This window comes from Taudactylus pleione, unplaced genomic scaffold (genome assembly GCF_031769625.1).
Source record: "Taudactylus pleione unplaced genomic scaffold, aTauple2 ptg000479l, whole genome shotgun sequence".
Lineage (NCBI taxonomy): Eukaryota > Metazoa > Chordata > Amphibia > Anura > Myobatrachidae > Taudactylus > Taudactylus pleione.
The window spans coordinates 2,051,718-2,073,044 of NW_028284881.1; the positions used below are offsets into that span (position 1 = coordinate 2,051,718).

Consider the following 21,327-nt stretch of genomic DNA (forward strand, 5'->3'; position numbering starts at 1 on the left):
TTCACAAGTGACTATTATTATTCTGTATTTTTTTGAGAGTTGTTCTTGATGAATAGCGTAAGAAGGTCATGTTGGCATGTGTCATCTAGGCCTAACAGCAGGACTGTAGACCATAATGATCTTCTATGGTTATGCCACTGAGCGCTGCTTGTTGGTGGTGGGCTTCATGAGTAAAATGAATTATTGCTTTGAATTGCAGTTACTTTGCTTTATCACATACTGTACACCACTAAAATTGAGTAATCCTAATTTTTGGACAGCAAATATGTTTCCAGAGATGCAGCTCCAAATGTATTTAAGTCCATATGAGGGTGGCAGTTGGTAATACCCCAATCATATAACAGAGGTGTTCATACTTCAGATTATATTACTGTATATTAATATTAATTCCTCCTGCAACTATTTTTCTTTGTTCTTGATTCATTTTATGTGGGGATTTTTTGTTTGCCTTTACATGTCAGCTCTGCTCTGTGTATTGAATAAGTTTCTCACCACAGAGCAGATTTGTGTCATTCCAAAGGGCAAGTAATAAACCTGCTGAGGAAATGTAAAACGGTTCTTATGGTTAATGCAAGGGGAACAAGAAAGGTAAAGCTACTAATATAGTACAAATCTGAAGAAGAGCATGGGCGAATTAATCGGTTACACTTGCCTGGAGGTTATCAGCGTTCAGAAAGTGCGCCCCCTATTAATAAACTTTTAGACTGTTTGATGCAGGGTACTTATATGGAGTAAGGAAGCGAAGCTGAATGGTTCTTATCTATTGTCAGATCCTACAGTATGTTCTCATTCGATATGAAGGCAAATTGCAGCCTCATGCTGCTCAGTTGGTGGACGATTCCCCTCAGGTTGTACGCTTGGCATTTATAGTCATCTGCTTCTCCCGCTCTTCAATTCACATGACACATTATTCACACATGGACTGTATCTTTCTTTCCTAGAGTGACAGATGAAGTGTTTAACTTCTTACTGGTCTGGTACTACTGCACACTGACAATCAGAGAGAGTATACTCATTAGCAATGGATCAAGGTAAGTGCAACATGCACTCAACACTTATAAAGCAAGAAGCTTTTCTATTGGTTTAGGAAAAAGGTTCACCAGAGCTAATTTGTCTCTGGGGTTATTAATTAACATTGTTCCTTTACGCACTCTGTCTTTATTTTATGTAGAAATCTCTAATGCCTTCTTGGACAACAACACCCATTCACATGTAACTCTCAGGGGAGTAGTGAGAGCGGAGCCGATAGAGCTCTTGCACCAGGCATCTGACTCCGGCCTGGGTGCTGGAGATCAGCTGTCTGACAAGCCCAGGGGCGAGTTGGGCCACCAAGAGCACGGGGCAGTTCCTTGAATTGACCCCATTATCTGAACAAAAAGAAGAATGGGGTAGATGTATGATAGCGGCACTTACCGTGCCGCTATAACGCTTCCCACTTCGCCTCTTTACCGAGGCGATAAACAAATGGAAATAACACCGGCGCTGACAAGGTTGTCTCTCTAAGCAGCTGCTAGAAAAAAGGGGTAGTTAGTCCCTTTGAAGAGCCAAAAAACTAAATGTAAAAAGCAGCGCTAAAGCTTGAACTAATTTATTGGATAATACTAAAAATACATAAAAGATGACATAACATTAGGTGTCAATCAATCTATGAACAATACTTGCAAGTATGAAAGAAATAATGTAATGAAATTGAAAAATGAAAAAATACTAAAAATTGAAAAAAAGGCACTGATGAATTGAAAAATCGACATGCATGTCAGAAATCATAATCACTGGATGACCTCAATAAATACCCATTTCAGGCACTACACAATATACCGCACCATGGGTAAACAAGAATATAGTTCTGTTGGTAAAACCCGAAGAATCAATCAGCCAAAGATGGAAATCCAATAAGGGACTGAGCACATATAGTTCTCACCGCTGGGACCCTCCTAAATGGACAAATATTACCTCTGTGAGTCTCTTAGGAGTGGTCCAATATGTAGTGGCGGTGGTCTGGGAAGGGGTGCTCAAAGTCGCAAGGCAATATCCACAGTTTCCTGGTGCTGGGCTGGTAGTCATAGGGGCTTCCAATGAAGAGAAATCCACATATGTTGAACTTCCAAATGAAGTGCAGGGATGTGTAGGTGCAGGTGCTGGTAGTGCCTGAATCCTGGTAATACACCAACGCGTTTCACTGCTTCTCTGGCAGCTTTTTCAAGGTGTTTTGGACTCTCTCAAGTGCCTCTTAAATAGTGCCTTTCATTAAAATTAATAAATTTCCATTGAGTATAATTACATTACTCACATTGTTTAAGTTCTCAAAAACAACACATTAAGCATTAACATATTCTAACTTTAATAAGCCATATATATAAAAAATGGATGGAGGCAAACCGATCACTTATATAATAGAAAAAAGGAATGTTTAAATCACTTATATTCCAATCGTGCAAATAATTCTTCCGTCCTAGGAAGAAGTATCTGCTTATCACTCATTGGTGTATGCAGACCACCTGTTCTGTAGCAGGGAGAGATCAATATGGCAAGGGGCGTAGCCCAAATGGCGTTGCGTCTCAAGCCTCAACTTGATCCTCCAACCGCTAACAGAGGACGGATCTTAAGGGTACAGATACTACGGATCAATCCGAGCGGCCTGTGGAGCGCAACGCAAAACAACGTCGCGCTCCACTAGGACCCCTCCTATACAGCGGTGTAAGATCCAATCATGAGATATTCCACGCTAAAAAAGGCATAATCAGTGGAGCGCAGCGTGATTAACGTCGCGGTCCACAGTATTCTCCTCTGTCAATGCCAATGGGATATAGAATCATATAGGTGGAAAATATCAATTATGCCCATTCTAGATCCCGAGTAACATAATTAACCAATTTATATATGGACCCATAATGTTCCCAGCTAATATTTGCAACCTAGCTACATGGAAATAGGTAAATATTACATATAATCAATAAAATCTGACACAATCTAAGTGAAAGTGAAATACAATAACTGCCATTAATACCTCTAGTTGTATAATATTCTGAATCAATGTACCTCCAAATATAGCTTCCATCCTAAAGAAGGGGGGGGGGGGGAGGGAAAGAGAAGACTGTGTAATGATCCCCCAATGGGTCATGAATATGAAAACAGAAGTATAACATAAATGACCCATCGTCCTGAAAATAGAATATGACACAGACTCTGGAGTCAGTTAAACACCCATCTATCCACACTCCAGTTTCCCTTCAAGGTTTGACAAAATCCAAGTACGACAGACCTCTAACACCATACTGTGACAGGTATGAGTGACTATCTGATGGCGTTTAATTCTAATGTTTCATTTAATCCATTACAAAATAGGGAGTCCAACTGAAAGGTCCAATAAATCTCCTGTTGACACAACCTCCCAAATCTATCCCCTTCTCCTCTCATAGAAGGCTGTATATATTTCAAACCTAAAACTCGTAGGGTGGTGTGACAAAAAGTTTCGGAATACTATGGGTATGCAATTTATTTAAGATGTTCCTGCGATGTTCTAAAAATCGCACTGTCAAAGGTCTTGTTGTACGCCCCACATATTTTAAATCACAACCGCACTGAAGAAGATACACTACCCAACTGGTGTTACAATTTATGAAGCTAGATATCTGTAGTAATCGATTCCCTGCCACAGACACAATGTTTTTAGTTTTATTCTGAGCATGTTATACATCTCCCATTCCCACATTTATAAAAACCGACTGGTTTTGTATCTAGCCAAGTTGGTTTTCTAATGTCTTCAGGCTTGTCACATTTCATCAAACTTGGGGCGAGAAACGTTTTTAGAGAGCGGTTCTTTCTAAAAATAAAGTTGGGGTTCATCGGAAGAATATTCCTAAGTATCTGATCGTTCTTAAGGATATGATAGTTAGACCTAGTAATATTTTTAATTTCCGTTGAACGGTTATTAAATTTGGAAATAAATGATAATTGGTAATTTAATCCAGGTTGACAAGTGAAAACACAGTGTGAGGTGTTTTGCCCCTGAAATATATTGTTCGAACCAGTCATCGTGTAATAAATGACTTCCAACTCAGATTTTCCTTCACTTATTTTACACTTAATTTATTTTTTGAATGTTAGAAAGAAAACACATAAGAAATGTCCAATGATTTATTCATTGTTAGAAGCACTAATTACTGGAAAAAAGTTTGTATTATTAGATATGTGTTGGAGGGTCAGCTGCTATACTATGAGCCCTCTAACAGCATCTCAACTAGAAGAAATCAGACAAAAGCATACACGCCTACCACACTGGAAGTTACATGTAAGAAATAATAGCAGATCTGTGTGAAGGGGACTGTATAAGACTTAGCAAGATCTAGAATTCCTGACATCTGACAGAACTGCATGTAAAAACTAGTCAGGTATGCAAAACCAAACCCACATATCAATACAAAGGGACTTTAGAATCGTTAGGCTAGCAAAAGTGATCTTGTCCCTGTTGATGAAGTTTCCTATAACCTCATCAGCTTCTGAAGCATGCAAAACAATACTTGAAGATTGATGTTGGGAAGTGCTGTTGGGCTAATAAAACAAATCTGTTTTGCCTACAACCACAAAACATACATTTGGAGAAAAACAGATAAAAGATTTAATGAAAAGAACACCTTGCCACAGTTAAGCATAGGGTGGATACATTGTACTTTTAGGGTTTAGTGGCAGCCTGTGGCTCAGGACGGGTTGGGTACGGGATGCCTGCGCTCAGGATCTCAGCGGTCAAAATTCTGATACCGGCATCATCACGACAGGGTTAGGATACAGACCCTTACGGTAGGTATCCTAACCCTTCTCCTACCACCTAACCCTCTGTCCTCTGTGCCTAAACCTAACCTCCCCCCAGAGCATAACCCTAATCTTCCCCCTAACCCTGCTACTTACCTTCGGGGTGCCGGCCCCGGGTTTCTGACAGGTGTCTGGATTCTGGCGCCGGTGTTCTAAGCGCCGGCATCTCCTTTTCTGGGATACCGTCCGGATCCTGCTCATGACACATTTGGTTCAATTTAATTAGGAAGGACTAAGTCACGCCTGTGAGTAAGTGCGGCTAAAAGTCGCACTTATCAGTACGCTACCATAGGGTTACATACTAAAATCCACCACTCCTGGGGTCAGATCAAGCTGCAAGGGGTTCGTGTTCAGCTGCCAGCGTTTGTACGGAACTCCTCTTCCTCGCTTCAATTGAATTGACCCCATTATCTGAACAAAAAGAAGAATGGGGTAGATGTATGATAGCGGCACTTACCGTGCCGCTATAATGCTTCCCACTTTGCCTCTTTACCGAGGCGAAGCAGGAAGCACTACCGATGAGATGTAAGAACATCTCATCGGCCGGAGAGGGGGAGCGTTAACTCCCCCCTCCGCCGCTACCCGCAAGAGACCACAGCGCATCAGCCTAGTGCTGATGCCCTGTGTCTCTGTCCCAGCCGGCTCCACTGAGCAAGCGCGGGATCTCACAAGTATCGCAAGATTCTCGCATGCGGCCTGGAGCCGGCAGCTGCCGCAGCAGGGACAGCGCTGTCCCTGCTGTGGGTACAGGCTAGTGCCAGGCTGTAGCTGTCGATAACGACAGCTACAGCCGGCCGAACAGTCATGCGGTATGACCGTTCGTACATGGCCCTGTCGCTCTGCGCTGCTATCTTGTAGATAGCAGCGGCGATAATGACAGGGGCGCATGGCGCCCCTGTCATTTACCGCCCAGACCCCCGATCATACATCGGGGAGAAGCGTTATCAGCGCACATAGCGTGCGCTGATGCCGCTTCTGGGCTTCATACATCTACCCCAATGACTTCAACAAAATGCTCTGCTCCCTCCTAAATTCAGTACATAGGGCCTAATTAAGAGTTTCACGCCATGTCGATATTTACACAGTTGGCCTGATTTATATTACAGCACGTGTCTAAGTCGCACTGCTCATTTGTCCCGGTGCCTCTGTAATGTCGCACACAGAGAGGCTTTGTACAATTTGTGGGTGGTAACTGAGGGTTGGTTAGAAAAACGCGGGTGTGTTGCAACAGTGTCAGATCCAGCGACTGCGTCTTTGTACGCTGTTTCACTGGTGCAGGCATCTAAGATCCATCGTCAATTTTGAGTAGTCATAGGGTTGCTCAGAAGACCAATGATCGACTGATCTGCGACAGACGCTGCAACATTTTATGCAGTTGCATTGATTTGCAAAGCCGCAGGTGGGCTTCTCAATACATCTCCCAGCGGTGGGATCAGCGAACAAATCTGAATTGGGCCCATAGTAATTGAGCAAATATGTCATGTACTTGGAGCTTTTGTTAACTTCTTTTCCTCTTCAATACTGCATGGCATTCATTACAATACATTAGTTTCTTTTTGTGGTAAAGGCCAAAGGCCTTTTATCCCCCTTGCTTGGGTCTTTGGGAGAGACGTATTATAGCGGCACGGGTTGTGCCGGCATAACTCTTCCTGCTTCACCTCTTTACCGAGGCAAAGCATGTAGCAGTACCGATGAGATGTATGAACATTTCGTCTGCCGGAGTGGGGGAGTGAACCCCCCCCTCCGATGATCCCTGACTGAGCCCGCAGCGTATTAGCGTAGTGCTGATGCGTTCTCTCACCTCCCAGGCCGGCTCGACCGGGCATGCACGAGATCTCGCAAGCGTCACGAGATGACACGTGCAGCCCAGCAGCCGCTGCCACAGCCCTGTTATGGTGTTATGGCAACGACATCTGTTCATACATTGCTTGGCACGTTGGCTCGTTATCTTGTAGATAGCAGTGCCGATATGCACCCCCGTCATCTCAAACACATCCCCACATTTAGTGGTATCAGCGCATAACGTGCACTGATACCACTAAACCCCATAACGCTAGACAATACATCGCCCCCTATGTTTCTTTTTAGTAACAAAAACTAGTTGCATCCAATCCATAAGCTCTTTAAACTGCTCTGTAGGATGAGCTAAGGCAGAGGTTCCCAAACTCTTTTGAATCACTGTGCCCTAGAGTATCAGCCTTGTTTTCACGGCACCCCTAAGCCAAATGTTTGTTGTTGAGAAATTCAGGAAAAAATTGTAGTAAAGTAAATTGTGCTGACCTGTCCTCTTTAAGTTCAGTTATGTGGTGGGGGACAGGTTTGCACTTATGTTTGTCCACATATTTAAATTACATTGACCATATATCATTTAATTTTGTGCTAGACCACCAACCTGAGGCACCCTTGCAAGTGTCCCGGGGCACCCCAGGGTGCCTAGGCACACAGTTTGGGAACCAGTGAGCTAAGGGCTACATTTGGAGCATGCAGTCTCCTCCTCCTATGAAGAAAAACCTGTTATATGGCAAATTTCATGTGTGAAGGTATCCTTCTTGCTGGAGGGCCTGCAACAATGCTGTAGAAGAAACCTAATAGTACGCCTGCCCAACGTTAGTCCAGATTTTGCATAAAATGGTCCCCACACTTTAGAGGCATTGAGCAGGGTGGCTCTTTCAGCTTTCCTTCTTATGCTCTAGACAGCTCTCTCTCTCTGTCCAAATTGCATAGTAGTGTATGCACAAGCGCAGACAATTGGGATACTCAAACAGTGAGATACCCAAAACTTTTCCTGCAGAACACATTGGTGTAAAGGCTAGAGGGGGTCTTACACGTTACCGGGCATCTATCTCACGTATATGTGTGTATATATATATATATATATATATATATATATATATATATAATGTGTGTATGTATGTCACACAGTAGGGGCGGCACTCCCAGTACATGTAGTAAATAGTCCCCGGTGCCCTCCGTTAGGGCTGCCAGCAAGTAGCCCAATATACATCCAGGAACACCGGCACTCTGGTCAAAAAGGTCCATTTGCCTTATTAACCCAAGTTGTGTGGATTTCAGAACGTGGCAAAATATCTTAGCCATTGTGCTCTCAAAGGCCCCTCGGGTTTTTAACAAGATCATTGCAGTTATGGCGGCCTCTCTTCGTCGTCAAGAGATCAGACTGCTCCCGTACTTAGACGATCTCTTGCTGTTGGCAAGCTCCCCAGAGCCTCTTCAAAGCCATCTGCAGGTAACCGTTGCCTTTCTCCAAATGCATGGTTGACTGATCAACTGGAAAAAGTCTTCCCTGGCACCCTCTCAAAGGATGGTACATTTGGGAGCCCTCCTGGACACACTCGAGTTAAAAGAATCGTCAGACAAGATTTCAGCACTACAGCACAGACTATGCAGACTGCTTCACAATAGCAGTGTCTATTCACTCTGCATTGCAGGCCTTGGGATCAACATGGTGGTGTTCGCCCAGTTTCACTCCAGGCCCCTCCAACACCTGATCCTCTCCAGGTGGAACGGGCTATCCCATCTGCCCAAATCCCAGACTATGAGCCTCCCCCTAGAGGTTCACCTGTCCCTAGTCTGGTGGCTACAGACTTCCCATTTGAACCCGGGTCGTCCCTTTTGGGTCCCGGACTGGGCTTTCCTCACCACGAACGCAAGCCTCCGAGGGTGGGGCGCAGTAATCGGCCATCACTCCTTCCAGGGCTGATGGTCCCCAGTCAAGGCAGTTTTGCCAGTCAACATCCTAGAACTTCGAGCCAACTACAGAGCTCTCACTCTGGTTCAGAATATTCAGTACAAGTACAGTCCGACAATGCCACGTCTGTGGCCTACCTCAATCACCAAGGGGGCACTTGAACTCAGTCAGCAATGACAGAAGTGTCCCGCATTCTCACCTGGGCCGAACACAATCTCCCAGCCATGCCCGCAGTGTTACTCCCGGGTATTCTCAATTGGGAGGTGGATTTCCTCAGACGTTACGAGGTGCATACAGGAGAATGGTCTCTACATCCAGAAGTCTTTCAGCTTCTAGTGGACAAATGGGGTCTTCTGGAGGTAGGTCTCGTGGCCTTCAGACACAGCAACAAACTTCCAATATATGGATTCAGAACAAAGGACACCGACGCGACCTTCGTAGATGCATTGTCAGTGAAATGGAACTTCCATTTAGCATATCTCTTCCCTCCAATATCCATGCTTCCTCGAATGCTTCAAAAGTTCAGACAGGAGGGAGGCACAGACATGTTAATAGCTCTGGCCTGGCCCAGACGTCACTGGTACTTTGATCTTCAAAGGCTCTCCATAGACATTCTTCTTCAGCTTCCTCTACGAGTAGACCTGTCGTCTCAGGGTCCATGTCTACATCTGGACCTAGCCCGTCTGTCTTTAAAGGCTTGGCTCTTGAGACATCCTTCCTGACTGCTAAGGGTTTTTACAGCTCTGTGGTCCAGACCATGCTAAAAAAAAAAGCCTGTAAAACAGCCTCAGCCAGGATTTACCACAGAATATGGCATACATGTTTCCAATTGTGTGCTCCAAGAAACTATGACCCTCAGGTCTTTAAGGTTTCCAGAATTCTTACCATTCTTCAAGCTGGATTGGATCTAGGCCTCTGTCTAGCATCTCTGAAAGTGCAGGTCTCTGCTTTGTCTATCTGGTTTCAGCGCAGAATTGCTCCTATACTGGATGTTCACACCTTCATGCAGGGTGTTCTATGAATACAACCTCCCTTTGTCCCTCCTGTGGCTCCATGGGATTTGTCAGTGGTGCTCCAAGCACTTCTGGAACCTCCACTTGAACCCCTGGAATCTGTGGATGTCAAATGGCTCACTTCGAAGATTGTTTCTTCTGGCTATAGCATCTTCCCGTAGGGTATCTGATTTAGGGGCGCTTTCATGTTGCTCCCTGTTTTTGATATTTCATCAGGACAGGGCTGTTCTTCAAACACGCCCAGGCTTCCTTCCCAAGGTGGTTTCTCGCTTCCACCTGAATGAGGAAATTGTGGTTCCGGCCTTTACGTCATCAGACCTCTCGGCAAGGGAGGCCTCGTTGGATGTGGTCCGTGCTCGAAGATCTACGTGGACCGTACTGCTTCCATCCAGAAATCGAACTCCCTCTTTGTCCTGTATGGATTCCTAATAGAAGGGATGGCCAGCTAACAAACAGACTCTGGCCAGATGGATTCGCATGACTATCTCACAGGCTAACACGCAGACGGGCCTTCCTGTGCCGACTACAGTCTCTGCATATTCTACTCGCTCTGTGGGTCCCTCGTGGGCAGCCCAGTGTGGCACGTCAGCTAAACAGCTAGGCAAGGCGGCCACCTGGTCTGTCCAGACCTTTCTTAGGTTTTATGCCTTTGATACATTTGCCTCTCAGGATGCTTCCTTCGCGCTTAGTGTTCTCCGATCAGCTCCCTGTGGAGCCCTATGGACCCCTGGTTGGATGTGCAGCACGGCCTACCAGATGACGTTGCAAGCAGCTGCGGGAGCGCGCATATTGGCCATACACAGTGAGTGATGCAGCAGATATGTTGTTCCGATTCGGCTGGAAAAGACATATTGTGCCGACATCATCTCTGTGTACACAGCTTTAGTTTTAATCAAACTTAAGTGAGTATACTTTAGTATGTGTGGTATAAAGTATAGGCATCACTGACATTCCAGTATTTGCATGGAAATGTCATTAATGCTAAAATGTGTACATTGCTTTTATTTTGTTAAAGGAACCTCATCCAGCACGATGACATGCTTTGTGTCTTTCCATTATATGTTAGGGATAATATGGTTTTATTTGTGTATTTCTAGTGGTTTTCTATATCACATTGCTCATATGTAGATGCGGAATTGTATTATATCAGATGTATGCTTATTAGTATGTCATATCTTAATCTAAGCTTGCTGTTTTGTGTCTTGTTACCTATGTGGAGGAGGCGCTGACTGTTAGTATTATAATTCGTGTGAGGCTGGTTGTGTGGACAGATCTCTTCTAACATTGAATGTTTTGTTTTCTTTACACAGAATAAAAGGATGGTGGGTTTCACACCATTATGTATCTACGTTTCTATCTGGTGTGATGCTGACATGGTACGTTCAATCCTCTTACATCTGGAAAAATAAATTTTATCTAACTTTTCTCTGTTGGGCACCAAACAATACATCATTGGCCGCACACACTGTAGGCACAGATGTACAGGTGATTTGGGAATTCCCTCCCCAAGCAGTACATCATTGGCACCACACACAGTGGACACAGATATAGGTGATTTAGGAATTCCCTCTCCAAGCAGTACATCATTGGCCTCACACACAGTGGGCACAGATGTACAGGTGATTTGGGAATTTCCTCCCCAAGAAATACATCATTGGCACCAAACACAGTGGGCACAGATAACAGGTGATTTGGGAATTGCCTCCCTAAGCACTACATCATTGGCACCACATACAGTGGGCACAGATGTACAGGTGATTTGGGTATATCCTCCCCAAACCATACATGCCAGTGTACAGGTGCAGTAGTGACCTACACCCAGTAAAGACAGCCATTTTGTGTGTTGTTTCAATGTCCCTGAGTACAAACCTAACAAATTTGGAAACTGACTTTGGTGCTCAAACCAAGAAACAGAAATTGGCCCATGCATGGCTGGCATAACAAAGAGTAACATTTAATGAATTACCAGGATGACAGTGGAGAGCCTTTCATTGTTACCAGGAAATCTATTTAATTTATCCTCCTCTTTTTTTTTTTTTTTTAACAAGGTATCTCAACTTAGTATATATGTTACCACAAGGGGTGTGTGTGTATATGTATATATGTGTATATATATATATATATATATATATATAATATATATTGTGATGGGATCACTGGTAAAGTGGTCTGTGGCAGGTACATTTGTCCCAGATTCCTGTCTTTTGTGTTTTAAACCCCCAGGAGAAAGTCTGCAGTGTAGCACTCTTGAGTTTCGGCTTTTTGAAAAGCCGGTTTGGGACCTGGGGGTTGTGGGTGAGAGGAGAGGGAGGGCTCCACCCACGGCCACTCCAGGTTTTGGTTCTCTTAGCCTGGTAACAGGCTTGTTAGGGTTTCCACCTGAGAGTGGCCAATATAAGCCTAGTGTGTTGAGGGCTGATTGTCTCACCTGGGAGAGCAGACAGGGAGTTTGCTCAGAGACACTTGGAAAACCTATCTGTGAGTACTGTGCTGTGCTTTGTTGCTGGCGAGGGCATTAGGCCCTGCCAGGTTCTGGTAGTGAGGGAACTACCTGTGAAGTTAGTGCCCCGACAGGGCTAGGATTTACATTTATGTTTTTCTTATATTTCTGTCATTGTACAATAAAGACTGGCGCTGACCAGCTTGTACTTGCATCCAGACTGGTGTGCTGCTTCCCTGCTGCTGTGTGTGTGTGTGTATAAGGAAGGAGTCCTCTACCCAGGAGAGGGACCCCCTAACCTAACTGTGTCACAATATGGTGGAGAATGCGGGCAACCACACACACTGAAGTTGCAGCGAGAGGAAAACTTTCCGTTTAAAAATTAAAGGGACAGACACCCAATTTGTGAGTGTGGAAATAACACTGTGTCCTTGAAGTCCCATAGAGGAGGCATCAGCCAATGCTCAGAGAGGCAAGGTTCAGCTTCCAACCAACACCCCAGAACAAAATGGAGGAAATTATTAAGGCCTTGCTCCAAGCTACGGCAGCTCAGCAGGAGACAAACAAACTTCAGCAGGAAGCTACAGCAGCTCAGCAGGAATCCACCAGGGTGCAACTGTTGGCCTTGGAGACAGCCCAGAGGCAACAACAGGTCGCCATCGAGGAAACCCGCCAGGCCTTAGCGGAAAACAGCCAGGCCATAAGAGAGGTGGTACAGCACCTGGTCGCCCGTCCCAGAGATGTTAATACTGGTCCTCCCACCACCACCACTCACTCCGTACGAGCCAGTCACTTCCTCCAAAAGATGACTTCGGGCGATGATGTGGAGGCCTATCTCGCCGCATTTGAAAGAACGGCCGAAAGGGAGAGTTGGCCCCAGGAGCAGTGGGCAAGTCTGGTGGCACCTTTTTTGTCTGGGGAGCCACAAAAAGCATATTTCGACTTATGCCTGGCTGATGCCAAAGACTATAAAAAACTAAAACAGGAGATTCTAACTCGCTTGGGAGTCACCACCTTTGTTCGTGCCCAACGGGTCCACCGCTGGGAGTTCCATAAGGACAAGCATCCACGTTCACAGATGCATGCCCTCGTCCATCTGTCCTCAAAATGGCTACAGCCCGAGACGCTGACGGGACCACAGATCGTGGAAAGGGTCGTGATGGACCGGTACCTGCGATCATTACCTGTGACTCTGCGCAAGTGGGTGAGCCATGCAGACCCTAAGTCCGTGGACCAGTTGGTCGAGCTGGTGGAGAGGTACGTGGCGGCTGAGGAGCTGAGGAGTATGCCCCACCGAGCCCCGATGGCGCACCGGCGAACTCCCAGAGACACTGGTAAGACTGTTCCAGGGGAGAAGGGTGCTGGGCGATGGAATGTACCTAAGACAGGGTGTAGAACCTGGAGACAGGCCTGCCAGGCCGGGAAGGTTCTTGCCCTGTAAACGACTAGACATTAATATGACTCAGTGTTTCCGATGTGGTGGCTTCGGCCATATTGCCGCTAATTGTGCACTTACAACTGAACCTATGCAATGTGATACTGCTCATGTCTACCGCAGGGGGTCTTTCTTTGCACAGATAGCCTGTACGGCTGACCGGCAGGCTGAGACTGATAAGCACATGTGTGTACTCATTGTAGATGGCAACCGAGTAGAGGCACTGTTAGACTCTGGTAGCTTGGTGACACTTCTAAAAGCTGAGCTGGTGAACCCCTTGAGGCATACAGGGAAAACTGTTGGTGTGACCTGCATACATGGGGATACTCGATATTATGTTACGGCCGAGGTGAACATCGAGACACCATGTGGCTCTGCTATAGTTTCTGTGGGTTTGGTGCATGGTCTGGTGTACGATGCAATATTGGGGAGAGACTTTGCTCACTTCTGGAAGTTGTGGGAAAGCCGTTTTGTTCCAGAGGTGAACAACCCCGATCCATTTGAGAAGGTTGTCGATGTAGTGGAGGGAGTTTCTTCTGAGTCAGAGTTATTCCCTTTTTTCTACTATGGTTGGCGAACTAGAGAATGCGGAACGTGACGGTGGCCCGCCAACTGATGTGCCTCCCATTGAGGTGGGAAGTGTTGTTGGGCCAGGTGATCGTCTGCCTGATTTAGAGGTCAGAAGAGAGGTCTTTGCCGTGGAGCAGTTGAATGACCCTACTTTGGTAAAAGCCAGGGAGAATGTAAAAGAGTTGATGGTAAACCCGTAGACCCTGATAGTCCTTTGTCCTATCCCCACATGGCAATGTGTCAGGATTTGTTATATCAGGTGACTAAGAAGGGGGAAGATGTTGTGGAACAACTAATAGTTCCCAAAGCCTACAGAAGAACAGTGTTGGATCTGGCCCATGGTCATATAACGGCAGGCCATCTAAGGGTAGAGAAAACCACTGAGCGAATAATGCAGAGGTTTTTCTTACCCGGGCTTCATAAAGAGGTATCTGACTTTTGCGCATCCTGCCCTGAGTGTCAGTATCATGCTCCCAGGCCACATTTTAAGGGTCCACTAGTTCCATTGCCTATCATAGAGGTGCCGTTTGAAAGAATAGCGATGGATTTGGTTGGACCCTTAATGAAGTAAGCCAGGGGACACCAGTATATTCTGGTCATAATGGATTACGCTACCAGGTACCCGGAAGCGATCCCGTTGCGCAATACGTCAACCAAGACCATTGCCAGAGAGCTAGTTCATGTCTTTAGCAGGCTGGGTATACCTAAGGACATACTAACTGACCAGGGTACACCGTTTATGTCCAAAGTCATGAAAGAGTTATGCCGCCTGTTCAAAATCGAACAGTTAAGAACTTCGGTTTATCACCCCCAAACCGATGGGCTGGTCGAGAGGTTTAACAAGACGTTAAAACACATGCTTAGGAAAGTGGTCGACAAGGATGGTAGGGATTGGGACTACTTATTGCCGTATTTATTGTTGGCCATAAGAGAAGTTCCCCAGTCCTCCACCGGGTTTTCACCCTTCGATTGTTGTATGGGAGACACCCAAGGGGGTTACTAGACATTGCCAAAGAGACATGGGAGGGGCAGTCTAGTCCTTACAAAACGGTGATTGAGTATGTTTCTCAAATGCAGGAGAGAATTGCTGCGGTAGTGCCGATAGTGAGAGAGCACCTGGAACAGGCTCAACAGGCACAGCGGAGGGTATACAACCGCAATGCTCGGTTACGCAGCTTTGCTCCTGGGGACAGAGTGTTAGTATTGGTTCCCACTGTGGAAAATAAACTTTTGGCTAAATGGCAAGGGCCCTTTGAAATCTTAGAGTGGGGCAGGTCAATTACAAAGTTTACCACCCGGGGAAAAGAAAGCCGGAACAGATATACCATATAAATCTGTTAAAGCCCTGGAAAGATAGAACGGTACTGTCGGACGTCCGAGACCCTCCAGTAAGTCCAGGGCCCTTAGTTCCCGAAGTGACAGTGGCAAAAACCCTGTCGGCAATTCAACAACAAGAGGTCAAGGAGTTTCTGATTAGAAATAGGGTGCTGTTCTCTGACGTACCTGGGAAAACCTCGGTCATTAAACATGACATCATCACTGACCCAGGGGTTAAAGTTAATCTAAAGCCCTATAGGTTACCAGAAGCACAAAGAGAATCGGTGTCGAAAGAAATGAAAAATATGCTAGAGTTAGGGGATATTGAAGAATCACATAGTGAATGGTCAAGTCCCATTGTGTTGATTCCAAAGCCCGACGGGAGTGTGCGTTTCTGCAATGACTTCCGAAAGTTGAACAGTGTTTCAAAATTCGTTTCCTACCCGATGCCAAGAGTGGATGAACTGATTGAGAGACTAGGGACGGCAAGGTATTTAACCACTCTTGATCTAACCAAAGGGTATTGGCAAGTACCGTTAACCGAGAGCGCCAAACAAAAGACAGCTTTTTCAGCGCCAGAGGGCTTGTTTCAGTACAAAATGTTGCCCTTCGGGCTACATGGGGCACCTGCCACCTTCCAAAGAATGATGGACAGGATTCTAAGGCCCCATAGACGGTATGCGGCTGCTTATCTGGATGACGTGGTCGTTCATAGTCCTGATTGACAAACTCATTTACCCAGGGTACAAGCAGTGTTGGACTCCATCTATAAGGCAGGTTTGACAGCCAACCCAAAAAAGTGTTGTCTAGGCATGGAGGAAGTAAAATATCTGGGATACACCATTGGCAGAGGCCTGATAAAGCCTCAGCTCAATAAAATTGATGCCATACAAAACTGGCCACGGCCTCTGAATAAGAAGCAGGTGAGAGCCTTCTTGGGAATTACGGGGTACTACAGGAGGTTTATACCCAACTTTGCCACCATGGCAGTCCCACTGACTGACCTGACCAAAGGCAAACAAAAAGTCATGGTAGAATGGAGACTGAGGCAGAGAAAGCTTTTCAGGAGTTGAAAGTAGCGTTGTGTTCCCAACCAGTCCTGATGACTCCTAATTTTGAAAGGGAATTCATAGTACAAACCGATGCATCAGAAGTAGGTATAGGAGCGGTCCTGTCCCAGAACAAGGAGGGTGAGGAACACCCTATTTTCTATCTTAGCAGAAAGTTGAATATACATGAGAGAAACTATGCCACAGTGGAGAAGGAGGCGTTGGCCATAAAGTGGGCGTTAGAGGCTCTCAGGTACTACTTGGTCGGAAGAAAGTTCAAATTGATCACTGACCATGCCCCTCTGAAGTGGATGTCTGAAAATAAGGACAGTAATGCGAGAATTACAAGATGGTTCTTGGCGTTACAAACTTTTAAATTTTCAGTGGAACACAGGCCAGGAAGCCAGCTGGCCAATGCTGACGCGTTGTCACACGTTCATTGTTTGGGGGCTTCAGTTGTTCCGCCCCACAGGTCGAAACAAAGGGGGGGGATATGTGATAGGATCACTGGTAAAGTGGTCTGTGGCAGGTACATTTGTCCCAGATTCCTGTCTTTTGTGTTTTAAACCCCCAGGAGAAAGTCTGCAGTGTAGCAGGCTTGAGTTTCGGCTTTTTGAAAAGCCGGTTTGGGACCTGGGGGTTGTGGGTGAGAGGAGAGGGAGGGCTCCACCCACGGCCACTCCAGGTTTTGGTTCTCTTAGCCTGGTAACAGGCTTGTTAGGGTTTCCACCTGAGAGTGGCCAATATAAGCCTAGTGTGTTGAGGGCTGATTGTCTCACCTGGGAGAGCAGACAGGGAGTTTGCTCAGAGACACTTGGAAAACCTATCTGTGAGTACTGTGCTGTGCTTTGTTGCTGGCGAGGGCATTAGGCCCTGCCAGGTTCTGGTAGTGAGGGAACTACCTGTGAAGTTAGTGCCCCGACAGGGCTAGGATTTACATTTATGTTTTCTTTATATTTCTGTCATTGTACAATAAAGACTGGCACCGACCAGCTTGTACTTGCATCCAGACTGGTGTGCTGCTTCCCTGCTGCTGTGTGTCATGCTGGAAGACCCAGCCACTTAACATCTTCAATGCTCTTACTGAGGGAAGGAGGCTTTTCCCCAAAATGTCACGATACATGTCCGCATTAATACGGATCAGTCGTCCTGTACCCTTTGCAGAAAAGCATCCCCAAAGCATGATGTTTCCACCCCCATGCTTCACAGTGGGTATGGTGTTTTTGGGATGCCACTCATCATTCTTCTCCCACCAAACACGGCGTGTGGAGTTTACACCAAAAAGTTCTATTTTGGTCTCATTTCACAACATGACATTCTCTCAATCCTCCTCTGGATCATCCAGATGGTCACGGGCAAACTTTAGACGGGCCTGGACATATGCTGGCTTAAGCAGGGGGACCATTCGGGCGCTGCAGGATTTGAATCCATGACGACGTAGTGTGTTACTAATGGTAACCTTTGTGACTGTGGTCCCAGCTCTCTTGAGGTCATTGACCAGGTCCCCCCGTGTAGTTCTGGGCTGATCCCTCACCGTTCTCAAGATCATTGATACCCCACGGGGTGAGATCTTGCATGGAGCACCTGGTCGAGGGAGATTGTCAGTGATCTTGTATTTCTTCCATTTTTTAATAATTGCGCAAACAGTTGATCTCTGCTCACCAAGCTGCTTGCCTATTGTCGAGTAGCTCATCCCAGCCTTGTGCAGGTCTACAATTTTTTCCCTTGTGTCCTTAGACAGCTCTCTGGTCTTGGCCATGGTGGAGAGGTTGCAGTCTGACTGTTTGAAGGTGTGGACAGGTGTCTTTTATACAGTTAACAAGTTCAAACAGGTGCCATTAATACAGGTAGCAAGTGGAGGATAGATGAGCTCCCTAAAGAAGAAGTAACAGGTCTGTGAAAGCCAGAATTCTTGCTGGTTGGTAGGTGTCCAAATATTTATTTTCCGCAAGAATATACAAATAAATTGTTTAAAAATCATACAATGTGATTTCCGGAATTTTTGGTTCTGATTATGACTCTCACAGTTGAAGTGTACCTATAATGCAAATTACAGACCTCTCTCATCTTGTAAAGGGCAACAACTTGCTCAATCGGTGGCTGTCCAAATACTTTTTTGCCCCACTGTATATACATACATACCCAATACTTTTGCAAGGCACTGTGTGTGTGATATATTTTATTTATTTTTTCTCAAAATAGCAGCCCGGCACTCTGCAAACCACAGCGGGTCAAATACCTTGCTCCGGGTGCCTTCAATACGGAGATCACTCCTGTTATTGTATACCAAAAAAAAGCATGAAAGCGGCACTCCGGAGACTCACAAACAGGTGAACACAGTGGTGTTTTTATTCAACGTTTCGGGGTTCTGGGACCCCTTCCTCAGGAACACACAATATCAAATACACAGAAATAGTGATTTAAATAAATACTGTAGAGTCCCCCAGGCAACCAGCCGGGTGCCGGATGATGTCACTTCCGTGTCTCTGACGCCGCGTCCGGAAGTGTGCAGTCAGAGCGCCGGTGGAGTGCAGGGGGTGACGACGTGATGGGCACTGGAGTAAGGTATTTAAATCACTATTTGTGTGTATTTTATATTGTGTGTTCCTGAGGAAGGGGTCCCAGAACCCCCGAAACGTTGAATAAAAAGACCACTGTGTTCACCTGTTTGTGAGTCTCCGGAGTGCTGCTTTTATGGTGTATGTATATATATATATATATATATGTGTGCGTGTGTATATAGATATATAGATATACAGGTTGAGTCTCCCATATCCAAATATTCCGAAATACAGGATATTTTTAGCATGACTGCGATAGTGAAACCTTTGCTTTCTGATAGTTCAATGTACACAAACTGTTTAAAGCACAAAATTATTAAGATACAGTATAAAATAACCTTCAGACTGTGTATAAGGTGTATATGAAACATAAATGAATTTCATGTATGTATACACACTTTTTTTTGATGCACAAAATTTGTAAAATATTGTATAAATTGACCTGCAGGCTGTGTGTATAAGGTGTATATAAAACAGAAATGTATTCTGTGGTTAGACATGGGTCCCATTCCAAAGAGATTTCATTATGGTATGCAAATATTCCAAAATACGGAATATTCCGATATCCAAAATAACCCTGCTCCCAAGCATTTTGGATATGGGAGACTCAACCTGTATGTGTATATGTATGTGTGTGTATGTATATATATGTATACATACTATATATATATATATATATATATATATATTTCAATTGGGATACTTTTAAGAGTTTAATTTCATATTTAAAAGAAAAGCAATTGTCATTGTTCATAGACTGTATAATAACAATAAGTTGTCAGTAGTGCTAATAAAAAAAAAACACTTTATCAATACAAAATGTTTCTACTTCAGGGTCCATAGGGTATCCACAGGATACCTTGGGGTATAGGTGTGATGTCAGTCGCAGGGCACCAAAGAGTTAAGCTTTCAGCCTCCCAGGATGCACAAGGTCCCCCTCCTATACCCCGCCCCCGAGCCAAGGCATCTCAGTTTAGTTTGGTGCCCGGCCGGAGTCGGGTGCACCTGTTGGAGTGGGGGCTAGAAGAGCCCCTGAAGCTTTTTCTTCATGCAGCTGTGGCTGCACATCTGGATGAACAGCATGGACAGTCAGTCCTGACGTCCATGCTGTCTTCCCTACACCCCGCCGGTACCAGTACGCCGGTACTGATCCAGGGATGCTGGTGGGCATCTGGGGTCACAGCTAGCGGTGACCCCAGATGTTCCGGACCATGGCCGGATTCAAGGGGGACAGAGGTAAGCAGCGGGGTCCCGCGGTGGGTCCCTGCTGATCACATGGTCCTAAGTCCCCAGGCAGGGGGCTCCCTGGGGACTGGCTGCAGCGTGGAGCCAGGCGACCAACCGGCGCTTCCACTACCCCCTGGGACAGCGGACCGCAGCAGAGCGGTAGCGCTGCGGCGTCCCAGGGGTTAAATGCATGCCAGGGGAGCGCGCCTTCCCTGTCTCACAGCCGGCGCCTCCCCCGCTGCACACAGCCCTCTCTGCACTGTGCTGACTGGCCCTGTGTCAGCGCTCCTCCCCCAGACCAGCCTTCTCTCTGCTCCTCGGCGGCCATCTTTTCAGAAGCATGGTGAACGCTGCTGGAAGCCTGCATTGGAAACATCGTGGTCTGGGTCCCCCCGCATACCTCTCCTCCGCTGTGGTCAGGTCTGTGTATGCAGCGCTGTGTCCTACCAGGCCCTGTGTCTGTGTAGTTGAGTGATCAGCGCTGTTAGTGCAGGAATTGATTTTCTTTGCATTGTATGTGACTGTGCTAGCGCTGCTGCCTGTAACTTTTCTTCTCAAGACTGTCAGCTTTATTACTGTCCCTGTTCTTTCTGCTAAGCCCTTGCGGTGCGGTGCGGTGCTGCAGGGTGGTCTCTCGCCTATTTAATATATAATTGGTGAGAGGGGTCACATACGTGGTGCCATCATGTCTGAAAGTGATTTTCCCCTCCGGCTACAGTGTACCTCGTGTAAAGTACCGTTAGCGGAGGGGGAGGGTAGCGCGGAGGGCCTTTGCCGGCAGTGTTTGTCCATGGCGCGGCCTCTTACGGTTACAGCACCGGTACAGGAGCCGCCCTGGGCTTGTTTCGCTCAGGCGCTAACAGCTTTAGTGGGTCAGTTAGCTCCGCAGCCCGCGTTTACTCCGATGGGTTTGTCCCAGCAGTCTGTGGTGTCGTCACCCATGCAGGGTTTCCCACGACAATTGGTGGTACCCCACAGTCTCCCTATTTCCCCGCTCCCGGTTTCTCAGGAACCAGCGTGGGTTAACTCCCTGACGAGTTCTGTACAGCACTTGTCGGATGTGTTGCAAGGGGAGTCTGTGATGCGGCCTCATAAACGGCCGGTGGCGTCTCTGTCCGCTCCTTATGAGGATGACGAAGGGACGTCTGATGATGGGGAGATTCTGGATCCTTACGATCAGGAACCTCTCCATTCTAAGGA

The 21,327-nt window shown here is 46.2% G+C and overlaps 1 protein-coding gene across 2 annotated transcripts in view; it reads left to right on the forward strand.

Moving 5' to 3' along the window:
- The window catches only part of TMEM120B (transmembrane protein 120B), a 54,392-nt gene that overhangs the window by 18,679 nt on the left and 14,386 nt on the right, over window positions 1-21,327 (forward strand). Inside the window, exons 6-8 of one of the 2 annotated variants that reach the window (XM_088449157.1) lie at window positions 771-848; window positions 942-1,031; window positions 10,839-10,904. In XM_088449157.1, the coding sequence (XP_088305283.1) occupies window positions 771-848; window positions 942-1,031; window positions 10,839-10,904 (234 nt within the window). The remainder of the gene's footprint in view (window positions 1-770; window positions 849-941; window positions 1,032-10,838; window positions 10,905-21,327) is intronic. The other variant, XM_088449156.1, reaches the window with a different exon arrangement.